At 38.7% G+C, this 18,715-nt stretch overlaps 2 protein-coding genes across 3 annotated transcripts in view; both read left to right on the forward strand.

Moving 5' to 3' along the window:
* Positions 1-4,706, forward strand: part of LOC117292499 (extracellular serine/threonine protein kinase FAM20C-like) — a 28,997-nt gene extending 24,291 nt beyond the window's left edge. Inside the window, exons 8-10 of the mRNA XM_033774565.1 lie at positions 1,197-1,278; positions 2,042-2,101; positions 2,858-4,706. Coding sequence (XP_033630456.1) covers positions 1,197-1,278; positions 2,042-2,101; positions 2,858-3,140 — 425 coding nt within the window. The 3' untranslated portion in view covers positions 3,141-4,706. The remainder of the gene's footprint in view (positions 1-1,196; positions 1,279-2,041; positions 2,102-2,857) is intronic.
* Positions 4,707-12,956: 8,250 nt separating this feature from the next.
* Positions 12,957-18,715, forward strand: part of LOC117292502 (serine/threonine-protein phosphatase 6 regulatory ankyrin repeat subunit B-like) — a 41,499-nt gene continuing 35,740 nt past the window's right edge. The window contains exons 1-5 of one of the 2 annotated variants that reach the window (XM_033774567.1): positions 12,957-13,082; positions 14,396-14,581; positions 15,663-15,770; positions 16,658-16,753; positions 17,946-18,050. In XM_033774567.1, the coding sequence (XP_033630458.1) occupies positions 14,426-14,581; positions 15,663-15,770; positions 16,658-16,753; positions 17,946-18,050 (465 nt within the window). In that variant the 5' untranslated portion in view covers positions 12,957-13,082; positions 14,396-14,425. Of the gene's footprint in view, positions 13,083-14,393; positions 14,582-15,662; positions 15,771-16,657; positions 16,754-17,945; positions 18,051-18,715 lie in introns of both variants that reach the window. The other variant, XM_033774568.1, reaches the window with a different exon arrangement.

Below are 18,715 nucleotides of genomic sequence, written 5' to 3' on the forward strand. Positions count from 1 at the left end.
TACAGGTTAAGGAAATGCTACATAATAAATAAAAGATAAATAGTATAAGCTGTTACAAACTTCTTAGTACCAACCAAAAATACCCATTGTATTTATGCGAAAGAAATATTTAGTTCACTTGTTTAGAAAGTATTGCAACTAACGGTGGTGACACATTTTCTATGACGGTCAAGCTGTCACACATTAAGTGTGTATACGCACTTCTGCCTCTAGTCTAGTTCCTGCAGAGGGACGGTTCAATTAATTATTTTGACATGAGATGAAATGAAAAATATCATATACAGCTATATATGTAAGACATTGAATATCATATAGTTATAAGACACAGTGTGGCGTTAATAATGCGTTCATCATAACTATGATTTGAGAATGGAGAATGGGGGGAAATCGATACCGGGCAAGGAAGGCAGGTGGACTCCAGCCTCTTCCTTGTTACCGCAGTGGCGAGAATCAATTGGAAACTGGGGGAGTATTAGGAAATAGTGCGGTGTAGTGGCAGGTAATGCAAAGACAGGTGGGCTCCTCGCTCAAACAGGAAGAAGTGTCGCCGAAATAGATTGGACGAGTTGGTCATTTTATTTGGCCCAAGAACCTCATACCGGACGTTCTAACTGCGACCTTTCATCAAAAAATTCAGTCTTTATTAACTAATACCCTGGATGAAAATGTGGAGGAAAGTATTGTTGGATATTACATTTTTATTTTTTTTTGGTGCCGTGGTAACAATTTGTGCAGGCAGCATGGAGGCAACCAACTGCACTACATGCAAGTCCTATATCTTTAAGAAGATTCTTGAAAACTAGAAACTGGATAATATTTCTTGTAATTCGTGGCGGTTCCCATGTATGGTAAAGTTGCCCGGTGCCTGCCGTCCTAAAGAGTAGATTCATGTTGTTTTCAATTTGAAACACAGCAAACAGCAAAATGTGAACGGTTTCATCTGCGCTCAAGTTTTTTAGTGAAAAATTATTTATGATTTTGTCAGTGACTTGTTCTCGTGTATACCGGGCTTAATTCGACTGCAAAATATGCATATGTGATGTGGATGTATCGTAATGTTATTTCACGGACAGAAGGTTGTATGCACAGTTGTATGTTGGTTCAGTAGTAAAGCTCTGATTGATTGGTGCTATGGAAAGTTGAAGTGTAAACGTAAATCTATTTTAAAATTGTTTTCTTTTCTCTTCCTCTCCCAGGTAACATGGACCGCCATCATTACGAGACATTTGAGGCCTTTGGAAACTTTACATTCCCGATTCATTTAGATCACGGAAGATCGTAAGTACAACGCATAATTTCCCCTATAATTATGTAGATGTTAACATGCCACTCGGTAAACTCTTGCTCCCCATCAGCCCAATTTTATTCTCTGCTCACCATAATTCTGCTCATTATGGTGCCCCTTAAAGCACAGAACCCAATGGGCGATAAGGTGCCCCCTTAACGCACGTAATACAATTGGTCAACTTCGCAACTACATCAACAACAATGACAAAGTCAGCGACAGTGAAAACAGCACCAACATAAACACCATCATGAAACAGTGACAGGGAAGCAATCAAAACCAGCACCAACACCAAAACCGGCACCCCAAACCAACACCAAAACTAACGATTCAACAGCAACAGCACCAACCCTTCCCTGGAATTAATTGTAATGCTAGACTGCTTTGTTTTCTCACACCAGTTTTCTGTTTTGACAGGAGCCAATCGCAATAAGGACATTATAAACGTGACCAAAATTTATGACAAAACAAAAATGTCAGTTGGTAGTTTTTCTCACAAAGTACCATCAAACGGACTGATCACTTTAGTTGTACGGTAATTTTTATTTGAAAAGGAGGAATGAATGAATTTGACCTTTTAAAATACCACTGATGCCTTATACACATTAAACATAACATGAGTTTTCTTCAGATTGTCTTCGTTATCAGTGAAATTGTTATTTTACCTATTATTTAGTTTCATACAACTTTTATTTTAACTGTTACTTATTTTCACTAAATTTTTGTTTCTCTTTTATTCATTTGTCGTTCAACTAGGTTTGGTAAACATCATCATGACGAGTTATCCATTCTCGCACCACTATTCCAATGTTGCCTGTAAGTGTATGCAAACACATCCGTGTCACATAATGCTGGGGATTTGCAATGTTATAGTGCGCCACCAATAGCTTTCCTTTGGAGAGGTCGTTTTTCAAAGACAACACCCAATGTAGAAGACCCGCCATGCGTGCGGAGCTTTTCATCTGCTGGTTTAATAATTTTGAAGCCTCCCATACAAACATCATAGTTACCCACACGAACAGTTGTCACAATAAAAACTTCAATGTGAAGGTGACCTCCAGTTGGCAAATGAGAACTACGTTTGTTCGACTAAAATAGGAAGTTGTGTCCGTTCTCGACCAAGTTCCATGATGTTTGGAAAAAGGAAAAACTTTACAAACAAGGACAAATAAAACCTCTCTTAGATAACGTCTTGTTGTTGCACTGTATTGTAATTCACCCAAATTATCTTGTTTATGTAAACTTACAAACCTATTTGAAATGAATTACGATAATGTAGCCGTTAGTTGAATACCTAAACAGAACAAACTCATGCTTTAAAGGTCTAATGTAACATTATTTAAATTCATGTGAATTTTCACGTTCAAACAAAAGAGATGCAGTTTATGTGACAAACCGAGGACGTCTGGTATTGATTGTTGTGCCCCCCCCCCCCACAAATTAATGGTTAGACTTTGTCGCGCTCATATATTTTACGCATGCTCCCATTTTACTTTGTTAGCAAATCAGCGGCAAAGTCTGAGCTTCTCGTCTTTTTAATACAAATCAATTTGAAACCTTTATGTTTATCAGTTTACGAGAGACGACCTACAACCGGCTGGAGCTGCTGGCCACGGAGAAGTTTAAACTGAGTGACGTCATGCGCGAATCACTCTCACGTGACTTGTTATTTCCGGTGGTGATAGAAGCCCACTTGGAGGCGATGGACAGACGGCTTCAGACAATCCTGGGCCAGGTGGAGAAATGCTTCCAGAGGAAGAACAAATCGAAGGTTCTGAAACCCGAACCTCGGTTGAAGGACTACATAGAACCCGAACAGTTAACAAAAGTCGAAGACTTTGAGGACGAGTACTGACCACTCTAGAAAAAAAACTACACACAAATGTTGCTGCTTTGTGTTAACTCCAAATTATTTAAAGCAAGCAAGTTTTGTTTAATTGACTGAAGTCACAATTGAACAAGGGTATGTGTGCTTTTACTTTTGGCAAAAAAGCTCTTAAGTCTGTTGGAAATGAGGTAAGCTTTTTGCGTTTACATCGACTTCTAGAACGCGTGGCCGTTTTTTTTTTAAAGAAAAAATAAAAGAAGTTTTTGTCTGAGTTTTTGATGTAAGGGATATTTTTTATATGGATACCAAAGAGTTCCAGAGGAAAGTGTGTATCACAAAGGTACAGGAGATCTATTTTTTCTTGTGTGAAGGTCCAAGGTACTCCGCAAATTCCAGAAAATTCAGTCTGAAAGGGAAATTTAAGAAAAATGCTTTGTTTTCCAAAGTTGGTGGATTGAAGAAAAACACAAATCTAATTGAATCTACAAAATAATTGAAATGTTATTCGATTTGTTTTAAATCAGTTAATCTGTCCATCTTCCGTTGAAGAAATATTTCTTTACTGAAACCAGCTGATTTTCTTTTTATTTCTCAGCTGGTTTTTATTTTACTTGCATTAACACAAACGAATCACACAGATGTGTGTGATGGTGATTTTCTGCTTATTGAGTAGAAGTATATAATATTCTGTCTTTGTTTTCTTTAAAAAGTTGCTAATTTTTATGCTGTTAAAAACAATATGTTTTGTTTCTACTGAGTTGTTGATAACAATCAAATTACCATTCATGTAAATTGTTTCAATTTGTGTGTGACAAAAATGCTGTAAGACAGCAGTCAATCACAAATTCGTGGATGAGCGAATAGTAAAACCACTTACAAACTTTACGTTTTATTTGTCTTAAAAATAATTGACAATTTCAAGAAAAGTTGAAAAGATCAACTTTGATGGTGTCATCTACCTATTTTGCCCCAGTTTTGGTAGCTTTTTTCTATTTTTTTTTGTGCGCCAAGGGTCACGTGCCTACGAGTGACTTAGTTTTTATAAACACATCATCTCATAATGATTTAGTGGGGCTTTAATGTTACGTCATTGATGCTCGCTATTGGCACACAAAGATGGAGACATAAGCATCGGCGTGGCCATGTTGCCACTCCTTACAGGACACTGACAAGAAGAAACGCCCTACATAAGTATCGACGCTGTCATGTCGCCACTCCCTGACAGGAAAAAGCATTGGTTACCACAAGAAACGCCCTCTCGTGTGTTTCTTCTCTTTTCTCATTTCCTGTTAGACTTCTTGGCCCCTGTCTTTGACTGCTTATCTCTCTGTATGTGAAATGAATGTAGGTCAAAGTTGCATATACATTCCGGCTGGAGGCTGGTCTCTGGCGTTATTCACGAGCCTCGAAGTGTGACGTCAAAATGTGCAGGCTAGTTTCCTGTGAAATAAGAATTCCCGCATGGTGGCTGGCGTCATTGTATGTCGTTGCAGGCATTCCTTGGAAAATGTTAGACTTTGTGGGTGCGTTCGTTTAGCTTCCCTGGGTCGACCCCGGTCTGCCCCCGGTGCATTTGAATAGCTTTGACGTCATTCCAGGGGCTCACCCGGGTCAGTCCCCATCCAGTGCCCTGCTTGTAGAGTGGGTCACTTTGGGGCTGCCCCCAGGTACATGACGTCACTACGAGAGCGGTGAGTGATCGTTCGTTAAGCTCTTGTCAGGGGCTCACCCGAGTGAGCACCGCGGGGTAGACCCAGGGAAGCTAATCGAACGCAACCTGTATAAGGCATTCATTTTCTTGCTCTTTTTGAGATCTGGAATCTGTGGGTTGTCAAACTAGAACAAGTTCGACTGTGCACCATGGTTAACTATATAAGGTTGACTATTTTGACTCGAACCCAGGCTGGTCAACCATTAGTAATTGACTATACGTGGTCGACCATTAATGGAACCAGCCTCGTGAGCATGGTTTCTTCCGTGGTCCCGATGGTCTGTTCCATGCTAACATGTATGAAGTTTTGAGGGAAACCAGTGACACTATACCGAAACGGCAATGGAGTGATTTCCTGATGGTTGACTTGACTTTTAAACGAGTTGTTCAAGTGAGTGCGTCACTGCGCACATTCGTTGCTGCCCAGTAGTCGACTAAAATGTGCGCACTCGAACTTGCTCTTAGACTTATGCTAGAACTATGGCTGGAACTAAATTCGAAAACAACTCGTTCAAATTTTTAACAACGAAATAAGCGCTAATAACAGGTGCACTGCTTTTATTTCTGTTCTCATTTAAATTATATGAATTTTAGCTTCTCACTTCGCACTTTAAAAAACCCAAATGAGTTTTAAATTTTGTTGGAATGGATGTGTTTTAGAGAAATCTGTTTTAGTTCAGCTGCTTTTATAACACCGTCTATTTGTTTCAGTTAAATAGTAATGCGCAACTCTCTTCTTCGTATTGAAAGCGTGCCTTTTATATTATAATATAAATCTTGTTGGCGGATAAATTTACGTCACAATCTCAAGATTTGTTTTTTTTTGTCTAACCAAGACATGAGGGTCGCTCATGTGTTGAAGTTTCGATTATTTTTTATTATAATTTAATTAATTGATCGGTTAAAACCAATTTTGTTTTGGAGATTTGTTTCGTTTTGTTTTTATTTTCTGGAAATTTGGGTTCCTGTCTGTACCTTTTTATGTGCAATTAGTAGTGCTAATCGATTAGTAACGTTAATCGATTAGTAGTGATAATCGATTAGTAATGTTAATCGATTACTTATGTTAATCGATTAGTAACGACAATCGAGATTTTTGCTTTATCTAATTTCTATTAGCTCTGATTTTCTTTGAAATCATTTATTCGGTATTATACAATTATCGAAAACTCTCTGTATAATGAAAATGATTGCTTTATTTTAAGGTATAATTTTGAGAATATATTGATAATAAATTGTATCAACTTTATATAAAAAGAACATAAATAAAGAGAGTGAGTGTTCCTTGTGATTGTTAATTACTAATGTCCCTCTTTCGGGCGCAATCGTTAATTAAAGCCTTTTATATAACACCCAAGCAGATCCTTGCCATTTGATTGGAGGATTGTCCGTCACGTGATAGCAAATAAAAGTACCATTGCACGCTGAGTCACTCGCCGTGCTTTTTCGTTCCATCCGAAAAGTACCATTGCACGCTGGCACGCTGCCAGCGTGCAATGGTACTTTTCGGATGGAACGAAAAAGCTGAGTAAAAACATCACTGCGTGCGCGTGTCTTTGGTAACGCAGCAGGTGTGTTACTGCAAGAAGGCATAGTAAAATTACTAGCATTCGGCTTCTACAGTTGAAATTGTTTGTTTTGAAAGTTGTTTCTTTCAATCAAAATGACAAAGTTCTACTTGGATGTTATATAAAACAAATAATGAATGTTTTTCATTCGTGCAATGGTGCGAATATGTTCATTCGTTGAAAGCTGGAATGTTCCATTCAACTCGGCTCCGCCTCGTTGAATAGAACATTCCATCTTTCAACTCATGAACATATTCGCACCATTGCACTCATAAACATTCATTATGTGTATAATATGAACCACATTGTCGCTTCACCACACTGTACGAAAATAGCAAGTCGTGATCAGTGCTAAATTTCATTTAAAATAATATCAATCAATAATGAAATTGAGTCTTATGAGTGTGTGACAATCATTTCGAATACCCTTATCAAGTGCTTTCCTAAAAGATTCCCAAAAAGCTCCGTTTTATCACTCGTAAGGTCATAAATTATGTGGGAGCTCCAACTTGATAGCCGCTTTGTTGCAACGTGGAGGTATAACAAAGCAAACTCCCACACATGACGTCAAGGTATTGTCATTTTGACGCATGCCGTCAACGACAGAAGTGTTTCTAGCTTTAAAAAAGAAAATAATTGAGGTTCCTTGAAATTCAGAAGTGTACAAATATCAAAATAACATTTAAAGACACTGGACACTATTTGAAATTGTGAAAGACCAGTCTTCTCACTTGGTTTATCTCAACAAATGCATGAAATAACAAACCTGTCAAAATTTGAGCTTAATTGGTCGTCGAAGTTGCGAGATAATAATGAAAGAAAAAAAAACACCCTTGTCACACGAAGTTGTGTGCTTTGGGATGGTTGATTTCGAGACTTCAAATTCTATATCTGAGGTCTCGAAATCAAATGCGTGGAAAATAACTTCTTTCTCGAAAACTATGTCACTTCCAGAGGGAGCCGTTTCTTACAATGTTTTATACCATCAACCTCTCCCCATTACTCGTCACCAAGTAAGGTTTTATGCTAATAATTATTTTGAGTAATTACCAAAAATGTCCAATGCCTCTAAATGGGTTACAAACACGTACAAACAAGTTTAGTAGCATTCCCGTCAAAAACGAATTCGCTCAAGTACAATACTTGACCTGATTTTTAATTGAAAAAAAATATAATTTGCTGTTGCAAACTGCTAACCAAAATGACAAAATATAGAAATGCAAAAACGATTGATTCAGGTCAATTTATTTATGCAAAACGTGTCGCAATTTCAAGTGAATTCATTAAATGACTGCTTAGTATCTCGTGAAATTTTATTGATAAAATTAATTTAGGTCATTTTGTGTATGTAAGAGTGGCGCAATTTCAAGTCACTTCACACGAAATTTTATTGTCAAAATTAGCTGAGCCAAATGCTTATTTTTAAGGTCAATTTTTGAACGCAAGAATGGCGTTGGATGTTGGAAACGAATCGTTCGTTAGAGTAACATTATCTGGGAATTTACACTGGAACCAACTCACGCAACGTAAACTGGTTTAGACTGACGGAAGTTGCCACAATTTCATACCAGAAAATAAATGAAATGCAATTCGCAATCATCTTCATTTTTGCGGGGTTTTTTTTCAACATAAAAAAAAGATGTCACTATCTTGTGAATCTATCCCATGTTCACCCTTACGACACATGTATCTTTCGAGAGTGAAAGTCAATCTGCGTCATTCTTTTTTAGTGAAACTGGAACGAACTTCACTCTAAATTGAGTCTACCCGTCTTTCACTCTCAAAATAGTTGTCCGCCATATGGTTCTTTGCAAGAGTGGTATGGCGGACAAAACGAGTGGCTTTCGCTATTTTGCATTAAGAGAGGATGGAAATGCCTAAGCTTTAGGTGCAGACAGTTTCCCATCAGTAACCGGACGCAAGTAACCCACTTAGCCATGAGTTGATGTTTTACATGGAGCCAGATTGAAGTCAGCTTATTACCATGAATTTGAGTCAGGTATAGACAATGTTTCGACTATTCGAGGGGTTATGACGTTTGACGTGTAAGTCACATCTTGCATAAGTATGATTCACCGAAAATAATATCTTGTAGGAGCCACCTATATGAAATTAAAGGACATATACATTTAAGGACAGTTTACCTAATGTTAACTGGTATCCAAGAAGAAAACATGAATATTCAGGTTTTATCAATGAAACTGCGAGAGTGACTGCAATATCACGCAGTTCACAAAGTATATATAGCTAATAATCTGAAGAAAAAAATCACAGAATACAGTTGCCAGCAAAAATACCATCTGTGATTGGTTTCATGTTCATTTGTGGTTTATAGCTGAAAATTGGTAAGGCAGTGGACACTGTTGGTAATTACTCAAAATAATTATTAGCATAAAACCTTACTTGGTATAATATAACGAGTACTGGGAAGAGGTTGATACTATAAAACATTTTTAGAAACGGCTCCCTCTGAACTGACGTAGATATCAAGAAAGAAGTAGATTTCCGCAAATTTTATTTCGAGACCTCAAGTTTAGAATTTGAGGTCTCGAAATCAAGCATCTGAAAGCACACAACTTTGTGTGACGAGGGTGTTTTTTCTTTCATAGTTATCTCGCAACTCCAACGACCAATCGAGCTCAAATTTTCACAGTTTTTTGTTATGCATATGTTGAGATGGTCTCTGACAATTACCAATAGTGTCCAGTGTCTTTAAGCAATGATTTCTGCTTAAAACAGCTCTGAATATGGGCACAGTATTAAATGTTATCACCACTGAGAATTTAACCTTTTGGAAGTCCTGGCAAAGAAAAACGACTATGCACTGCATGTGACATGTGAATAAAACAAACCTCCAGTTTGGCCGCCTTTAAATGATTCGTGCATCGTCTTATTCTTGTCGTCTGAGGAAGTTAGTAGAGGGAGCGAGGGTGCATATATTGTGGGACGTTTTTGTTGTTTGTATTGCTCTTTTATTTATGTCGTCTGAGGAAGTTTAGTAGGCACACATGTCTCTTTACATTTTGAGTAAAAAATATGCAAGGTTTATACCCTTGTGCTCAAAGCCTTGCAATTGTTGACCAAAATTCAAATGGTTAGCCTGACATTTTCTACTAAAAAGCGAGCTTTGCAATTTGCTATCACAATATAGGGCAAAATTAATACATATGAACACGTCGTTCTTTTTGTAGGGGGTGGTAGGCCTATGTGTAATTCGTGACGCAAATTTTGGTGAGGAAATGTCAATAATGAAATTAAAATGTCACTTTTTAAATAATATACAAGTCATTTATTCCTACAAATAATAAATAATAAGTTGAGGAATGGATCACAAAAATAGACCCATTGTTCTTTCATCGTTGCGCTAAATTATTTAAACAAATGTTGGGCTAGGTTGGTTTAAAAACCACATTAATTACGTTGTGATGTGGTGTTCATTAATTTATCACTTTTAATATGATTTTCGCCTTCTCGATTCTCGCATTTAGGTTCATTTCGCGAGATCTTGCGGCTGCCAGTTGCGTAACCATGTATGTGGTCTTGGACAAGCACCAGTGATTGGAACCAGCCAAGGCAAGCGACAGGTACCCGATTACCGCTTGGCACCAGATAAACACACAGTAGAGGTATCCGGTACTCGACGGTTTATGCCGTGTGACGCGATATTCAAAATGGCCACCAACCATGCTTGATTTTGTCAACACCGTGGATATTTACGATGTTGCGATGTAAGGTTTAAGTAAGTTTTATCATGTATTTTATTCAAGTTCACTTGCAGAAAGGAAATATGTCTCGTGGAAGACTCGGACGTGTAAACACCTAGCTAGATTGTCATAAAACAGGTAATTTTGTCGCATTTTTATTTCACCTAAATGACATTGCTTAGGCCTATATAAACAACGCGTTACGGCCCGCCACCGAAAGTAGGCGTAAACGTTGATCATTGCACCTTCAGCTGTTATCCCTGTCTCGCAATGGCGACCGTGACGAGACCGATGTTAAAAGAGAGCATTTTGTAACAGCTCAACAAGGTGGGTACGTGCCGTCAAACAGAACAATCGACTTTTCTGTGTTATAGACTAGTTTTCAGATTCCTATTATATTTCTTCTACTTCAGTTCGTCGTGGATAGTAAGTTGACGACGTATCATTGTGTAGGCCAGGCCTACATAGGGCCCCTATTGTTTTTAAAATGTTGTTTTTTACATGATGTAGGCCCTAACACTGAACTGTTATAAAAGCCTGCCAAAATAATGTTGCGCACTAAAGCTAAGCAATCACAACAACCATCTGCCCTCGCATTTACCCATGGATGGTGGAGAGGAGCAATCGTCTTGTTCAAGGACACGTGGCTCGTCGCTGAAAATGAACAGAAACACACGAGCTTGAGTTCGGTTCTCTCTAAACCTTACTCGCTCGACAACACACCCACCTCAATCCTTCCCCCTCAACTGTCCATTGTAACAATTTTACTTGTTATAGTTTGAATGACGGTGTCAGATGCAATGCAATACTGTCCGCTCCGGACACTTTTGCATATGCAATCGTGTCCGGGGCTATGCAAAAACCGTATGGCGGACATGTACATGACTGTGCGCGCGTAAGCGAGCGCGTGCATGCACTGAACCTACGTATATATGCAGCATGAATATTCCTGTATTTTATTATTGCAGAATACCCAACGGCCGACTCATTTCCCAATGTCATTCATAGCATGCACTTAGCTTGCAAAAAAAATAGCGAACGTGTTCCATCGACCAAGGGCGTTTAATTTACTGCAAGGACGGTTTTACACGGAGGCGGACACAACTGCATATGCAAATGTGTCCGGGCGGACACAATTGCATTATGCAGAAGCGTCCGGGCGGACATGATTGCATATTCAAAAAACCGTCCGGCGGACATTATTGCATATGTAATACGCCTCTCTTAATTTTTATGCATGAGGTACGTCACAGTGCAAGTGATGGGGGACGTGCGCCTATAGCCTCATTTTTGGTAAGAATTATGAAGTCATGCATAAATATTAAGAGAGGCGTATAAGGACATAATTACATGCGACACCGGCGCTGTTTATTTTTCTCAAAATCAACCGAAGACGTATCATTCCCAATCGCCTGACATTTTACGCAGTGGTTTGAAGGATGACCAAGGAGCAGACAAATCTTGGTTGAGTCGTCTAGCTTAGCAAACTTTTTGAGATTTTGTCATTTAGCGGTGCTTCAAAGTCGAGAAAATGGGAATATTTGAGACCCATCCAGGCAACATGTAGCTTGGAGACACTGAGTCTTGTACTCATAAGGGACTTCCTTTAAGGCAAATCTGAGAAACGTTTTCGAGGTTTTCGAGTTTTCATTTGTTTTAAATGTAACAAAAGGAGGTGGGAGACGGTATGAGACATTTTGAATCATCTTGATTCTAAGAACATCGTTATATCAAAGACTAGGCAATATCTAAAGTTAGTTGCCAGGCACATTATCGCTCTCCAACACACATTTATATGACAAAATTAATGTAATGTTGAAGTTTGATGTCAAATACCGTTTATGACCGTCACTGACGTTCGTTGACGAGTAATTTCAACTGGTGCCTACACTCAGTCTGGCACTAAAAACTAACCTCTACAGCGGTTCGGAACTTTTCGTGTGCTCTCGGAACATTCCGGCACGGTTCGCGACGATCCCCCACGCAGCAGGTTTGGGGAGTTGTTACATAAGAGTGGACTAACCACTAGGACCTGGTTGTTGTTAATGATTTCATGTCTAAAAGATGCAAGCACTGCTTCAGACCTCTTTATTCAAGTACATTTGTAGCAGCAGGTTTGGGGAGTTGTTACATAAGAGTAGACTAACCCCTGGGACCTGGTTGTTTATATTTTCATGTTTAAAAGATGCAAGTACTGCTTCAGACCTCTTTATTCAAGTACATTTGTAGCAGCAGGTTTGGGGAGTTGTTACATAAGAGTGGACTAACCACTAGGACCTGGTTGTTAATATTTCCATGTCTAAAAGATCAGTACTGTTTCAGACCTCTATATTAAAGTACATTTGTAGCAGCAGGTTTGGGGAGTTGTTACATAAGAGTGGACTAACCACTGGGACCTGGTTGTTTATATTTTCATGTTTAAAAGATGCAAGCACTGCTTCAGACCTCTTTATTCAAGTACATTTGTAGCAGCAGGTTTGGGGAGTTGTTACATAAGAGTGGACTAACCACTAGGACCTGGTTGTTAATATTTTCATGTCTAAAATATGCAAGCATATGCAAAATGACGTCATAAGGTCATTCTCGCTCGGGTATTCTCCGATGGGCCGAACCGCTGTGGAGTTTAGTATTTAGTGCCTTCCCACGCCCCCCCCCCCCCCCCAATCTGTTATCCTCGTTCTCGCGTTTTCCCTCAACCTGAAAATGACCTGACTTAACACGTTCAGGGGATCGTACGAGGTTGTAAGTTCCCGTATTATTGTTGTTTTTTTTAGCCACATGTGTAGTGCATGAGTGCAAGTGCAAGACACAACTTGTCCTGCAGATCGGCGTGCTGAGGGTTATAGTTCATGCAGTTTCATGGGTATATTATAACTATAAGCAGTGTGAATAGCCAGCATTTACTATAGTTCGCACGGACTTCAGGAGCACTGCAACTCTTCTTGGAATTGATCCGCACCAGCTGAAGTTTCAGACAAAAAAAAAGGTATGGAACCCAAAGGTATTTTGATCACCAACAGCCTATAATAATGTAATGTTAATTAATAAAAAATATAGCCCAGGTTGGATTCCTCCGTTGCACATGTTGGATGCGGATTGGCACTGACACTGACAGTGACATGCACCACTGACTGACGTCTTACCACTACCCTACTCCTAGAACTATTTCGGTTTCGTCCGGCTATCGTCTCCCGTATTAGACGATAGCCGGACGAAACCGAAATAGTTCTAGGAGTACCACTACCTCTACCAGGTCCAGGGCAATGTTATGCATTTTGTACAGACTGTTGAATAGAAGTGTGTTTGTATTAAAGTCTCGAATCAAGTTTTTGCTGCTTGGTGATGATTCTTCAAAAAGGGTTTTCGAAGATTGATCATTTCATCGCAATAATGCATGCTCTAATAATAATAATAATAATAATACAGCATTTTTAAACCGCACTAAATCTGTAGAACATTCAAAGGCGCTAGTTAGGTAACGCAGGAAAACGCAACTAACAAAATAATACAAATTACTCCCCTCCCTACTCCCAGTCGATGAGGTTCGTTCAGCCCACCTTGTTTAGCTGTAAATGGCTCTCTTTTAACATGTGTACCATTACATTTATGGCGACTGTGAGACCAAAAAAGAGCTAGCCATTTACAGCTCAGTTATAAGGTGGGCTAAGAAAAGGTTCTTTCCGCTATGATGGCCGAGCGAACCTCATCCTACATTCCGCTATTGATCTGTCTTTGGGAGTGGAGCAAACCTTACTTTTAGTACCTACTCCCCATCAATCATTTTGCTTGGGTGTTACCTTCGCGTTAGTTGTGACAGCAAAACCCTCCTTCTGACGGCAATGCACAGAGCCAAAGCTCTGCCCACTCATGTTCAAAATCTAGACTAGGGAAATTTGTGACCAATTTGCTCAGTGCTTTGGTCAGGTTTTGTCCTTTTTCTTCAAAATATTTCCTCAATGGTGTTTTGAGTGTTATTAAAGGAGTCATTAGTTATTGAGGATCAAGTTTGTGTTCTTAGAATTTGTGCCATTACTTTCGAAAGTGGTAAAAATGGGGCAATCTGGTGGCTAGCTGTCGAAATTGTATGTGTTGATCCATTTCACCCTGTTGTTAGTGTCGAACTTAGCTCGTAACCCTCCTCGGCGTTGCTGCCGTCGGGAGGAGGGTTTTATCGCAACCACGGAGGAAGGAAATACTACGCGTGACCTGACTGCATCTGCTATGATTGTCAGCAGGATCTGGAGTTACAATTATTTCAATTATTACTTTTTGCTCATACTTTCCTGTTTTTATCAACAGATTAATTGATTACTTGTTGTTGCCAACAAGATGGCATCCAGGAAAGACATTAAACGGAGGTTTGACGCATTATCCGAAGAGGACAAACTTCCTTATAGACTGTTAGTCGCGATCAATCAGGATGAGGTAGAAACAGGCACAGAGCTCCTGGTGTCTAATGACATTGACGTCAACTTTAGGAGTGAGGTAGTGAAGATCTAAGCCTACTGTCAATAATCAGTGTCGTTACTGTTAAGATTTAAAGGCACTGGAAACTATTGGTACTTGGTAAAATAATTGTTAGCATAAAACCTTACTTGGTAACGAGCAATGGAGAGCTGTTGATAGTATAAAACATGGTAAGAAACTGCTCCCTCTGAAGTAATGTAGTTTGTGAGAAAGAAGTAACTTCTCAGTAAAATATTTGAATTGATTTCAAATCCTCATGCTTGACGTCTCAAAATCAAGCATCTGAAAGACAGAACTTAGTTTGACAAGGATGTTTTTTCTTCCACTATTATCTTGCAACTTCAATGACCAATTGAGCTCAATTTTTCACAGGTACTTTGTTATTTTGTGGATATGTCTTGTTCCAGTGTCTTTAATGATTAAATTGTGTATGATCTAGTTTAATAGATGTTAAATTTGCACCAGGGATAAAGAATATTATTTGGTTTTAGCCTTTCTCACCAATGTGTGTCTGTAAGCACTGAATACTCAGTCCAAAAACAAATCGTATGCATAATAGATTGACAAAGGTCGTAGATTTGCATCCCATCTTAGTAGAATAAATAGACAATTTACTATCGATCACTGACGTATTGGGCCAAGACTAATCGCTGTTCAAGTATTTGTAATTAGTGCTTTAGTTCTGTCTCTTTATGACTATGATTATAGTCTGAAAAACTGAATCATATTCAGTAAATACACAGGTCCTGTTTACTCAAAATGTATGCATATGATAACACATGTATTGACCCCTTGCACGTGCGTCACACGCGGCGACTGATCTGCGCTCACCATGTTGGTAGGCAAATTAGATTTAGGTGTATTAATGCTGTGTCGCCTAAAACGTGCACTTTCACTGCATAACGCACATCATAGAGTTATATATAAAAACATACTGTGAAATTGCTCACCAGTATGGCGCATTCAAGATTCTTTTGATGATGACATCAGGTGAAATGGGTCAATTGTTAACATTATTATAATCATTCCTTAGTGTGATTTATATGTATTTTGTTAAGTTTTAATTTCTTTCTTCTGTTTTACTTTTGTTATCTTACAGTTGTTTTTTAAAGGACATACTCTGCTGACACGAGCCGCTTTTCAAAGTCCAAGAATGTGTAAACTTCTTTTAGATCGAGGCGCAGACATTAACTTGGGAGAATCTAAGGTGACTTTAAGAATTCAAAGACATTTTAAGGCATCATTTAAGCTTAACATCGTTTGAATGTTTTCAACTGAAGTATTGACGAAGTCAGAAATATGGCAGTTTAAAGGCCGGGTCACACTGCAGCGATAACGAAACAATAACGATAACGACACAAAGGGAACGCATTCTATTGGTTGAATTGCTCCCCACAGAATATGCCCATGCTTAATCAACCAATCCAGGGCGTGCATTTTTAACATTATCGTTTTCGTTCTCGTTGTCGAGGCCTGTGTGACCGGGCCTTGACACCCTTTAATTTTGTTTACTAAAATTTTGAATAAATATTAAGATGAATCACACAATAAAAGCAAAAACAGATCGACCATTTTTTTTACATGTCTGACCAGGGTAAGACTTATAAACCAACTTAATTTAAAAGTAATTCAATTTGAATATTCCAAATGACAAATCAAGGTTATTATTATTCTTCCATTATGAGAGGGTGCTAGTCAACTTCTGTAGGTGTGTCGTGTAAACACAAAGTTGCACCTGTTTCACACAGGCGCGCCTGAGTCGCATCTTACCAAATTGATTAAAAGCGACTCTAGGTCGACCAAAATAAGTTTACGGTTTCTGACAGGGGAACTTATAACGTTTACATTAGCTGGGCTCATGAAAAGATCAATGTCTGAAACTAAGGTGCTTCAGAGTAATTCCAAACGACTGCAACAGTCGATCTTTCAACTTCTAGCTGCCTCAGACATCAAACCTTTCATGTACTACATGTTAGTTCAGAATTTGGTTTGGCGCGACTCTGGAGCACGATAACACATGATCTTGACTCGCTTTTCAAAGAGAATGATCCCTCTATCACCGTTTAACTTTTGACATTTTGTTCATTAATGCAGCACAATGCAGCACCTTTAATCTGTGCAGCGGAGCATAACGCGGACTCCTGTAGAGTTCTACTGGAGGCTGGAGCTGATCCCAACTTGCCTGATAATGTAAGTTCAAATACAGGGCTAAACATTGGGTACATCAAGCCTGAAATTCTTTCTACTTCTGATTTCTAATTAATTGATTGCCCTCAGTGAAATCATGAAAATGGTGATTAAAGGCAGTGGACACTTTTGGTAATTACTCAAAATAATTATTAGCATAAAACCTTACTTGGTAACGAGTAATGGGGAGAGGTTGATAGTATAAACATTGTGTGAAACAGCTCCCTCTGAAGTGACGTAGTTTTCGAGAAAGAAATAATTTTCTGCGAATTTGATTTTGAGACCTCGGATTTAGAATTTGAGGTCTCAAAATCAAGCATCTGAAAGCACACAATTTTGTGTGACAAGGTGTTTTTTTGTTTTCATTATTATCTCGCAACTTCGACGACCAATTGAGCTCAAACTTTCACAGGTTTGTTAATTTATGTATATGTTGAGATACACCAAATGAGAAGACTGGTCTTTTGACAATTACCAATAGTGTCCAGGGTCTTTGAATAGCTGGGGAAAAAAATATATTATACCATACACCATGAAAAAGTATTGTTTCAGCCCTTGTGCTCCAAAAATGTTGTCCTACTTTATTCCAAGGACCAAATACCATACCTGGTACATGTGAAATACTTGTCACACCTGGTACATGTGAAATACTTGTCACACGAGGGTTTTTAACAGGCAACTTGGAGGTAATTATACTGCACTGAACTGCGGGCAAAAGGAGTCTATCTTGTAGACAGTGTTTTCTTTGCAATGAAAGTGTTTGCCTGTAAATTGTCTTGTGTGTACAAAAATGACTTGAGGATGAGGAGAATGTTTAACCAAAAAATATTGAAAATTCAAATTTATTCATAATTGTGATGAGGACCATCACAGAAACACCTCCTTTTCTGTCGAGTCCCATTATTAACATCAGATTAAAAACCATTGAAAAATAAAACATGTCGCTAATATTGATCAAAGTTGCCCTTTTCCAGCAAAGAGTTAACCCAGTTTAATGAGTTTGTCAGATATATAATCTGTGAAGAGAACTTGGGTATCTTTGTGTATTTGAGGTGGTGTTAGGTTGTTCGCCTTCTACTTTTTCGCCAAAGCCCTGAACACTTTTGTCAAATGGAGGACAGAACTTTAACTTTCTGTCAACCATTTTTAGCACCAATGAGATGAGTCATGTTGTGTTTTTATATTTGCATAATAGTCTGGTTCCAGACCGCTGCATGCTGCTGCTCAATCCAACCTGTCCGCTATACCACTCCTGTTGGCTGCAGGAGCTGACGTCCATGTTAGAGAACTGAGGGACATTGTGAGTATCCTAAAAAATAGACTGTTTTTTGTTAGTACAAATATCATTATTATCATTTTGTGATACCTTACTGATAATAAAACAAGGATCAGTCCTCAAAAGTGCCTTGCACAATAATTCTCAGGCCTTGGCCAAATTCTAAAAGAGCTAATAAGCACAAAAAATAGCTACTCTCGAAAGAGCCTTAACAGGATAGAGTTTTTATGCCCATCCAAAATGCTATGTTGCACCATCTCTGACTGGTTTCCTGCTTTAAGTTTTGCTAGACACGAGATGAAGTTGTGGGAGCAATAACAAAACAATTGGAGGGAAAAACCCTTGCACAAGGTATATGCATTGAAACCCAATCCAAGTGCAAGGCTACAGGCTAAGGCAGGAGCCAATTTCATAGAGCTGCTTAAGCAAAACAAAAGCTTAAGCACGAAAATAGCTCGCTTATTTTATACATGTTACTGGCTAAAATTTCATGTTGTGTACATTGCTTGTGACTGGTATTTAGCTGTTGTTTACTTAGCATAACAATTGAGTGGAGTCTTGGCCGGTGATCTGATTTTACTAAGCAATGATTTGTTTGCTTAAGCAAAATTTAGTGCTTAAGCAGCTCTATGAAATTGGGCCCAGGTCTCAAACTGGGACCTACAGAGGTGACAGGCTGAGAAGAAAAC

The sequence above is a fragment of the Asterias rubens genome, chromosome 7, assembly GCF_902459465.1.
Source record: "Asterias rubens chromosome 7, eAstRub1.3, whole genome shotgun sequence".
NCBI classification, from domain to species: Eukaryota; Metazoa; Echinodermata; class Asteroidea; order Forcipulatida; family Asteriidae; genus Asterias; species Asterias rubens.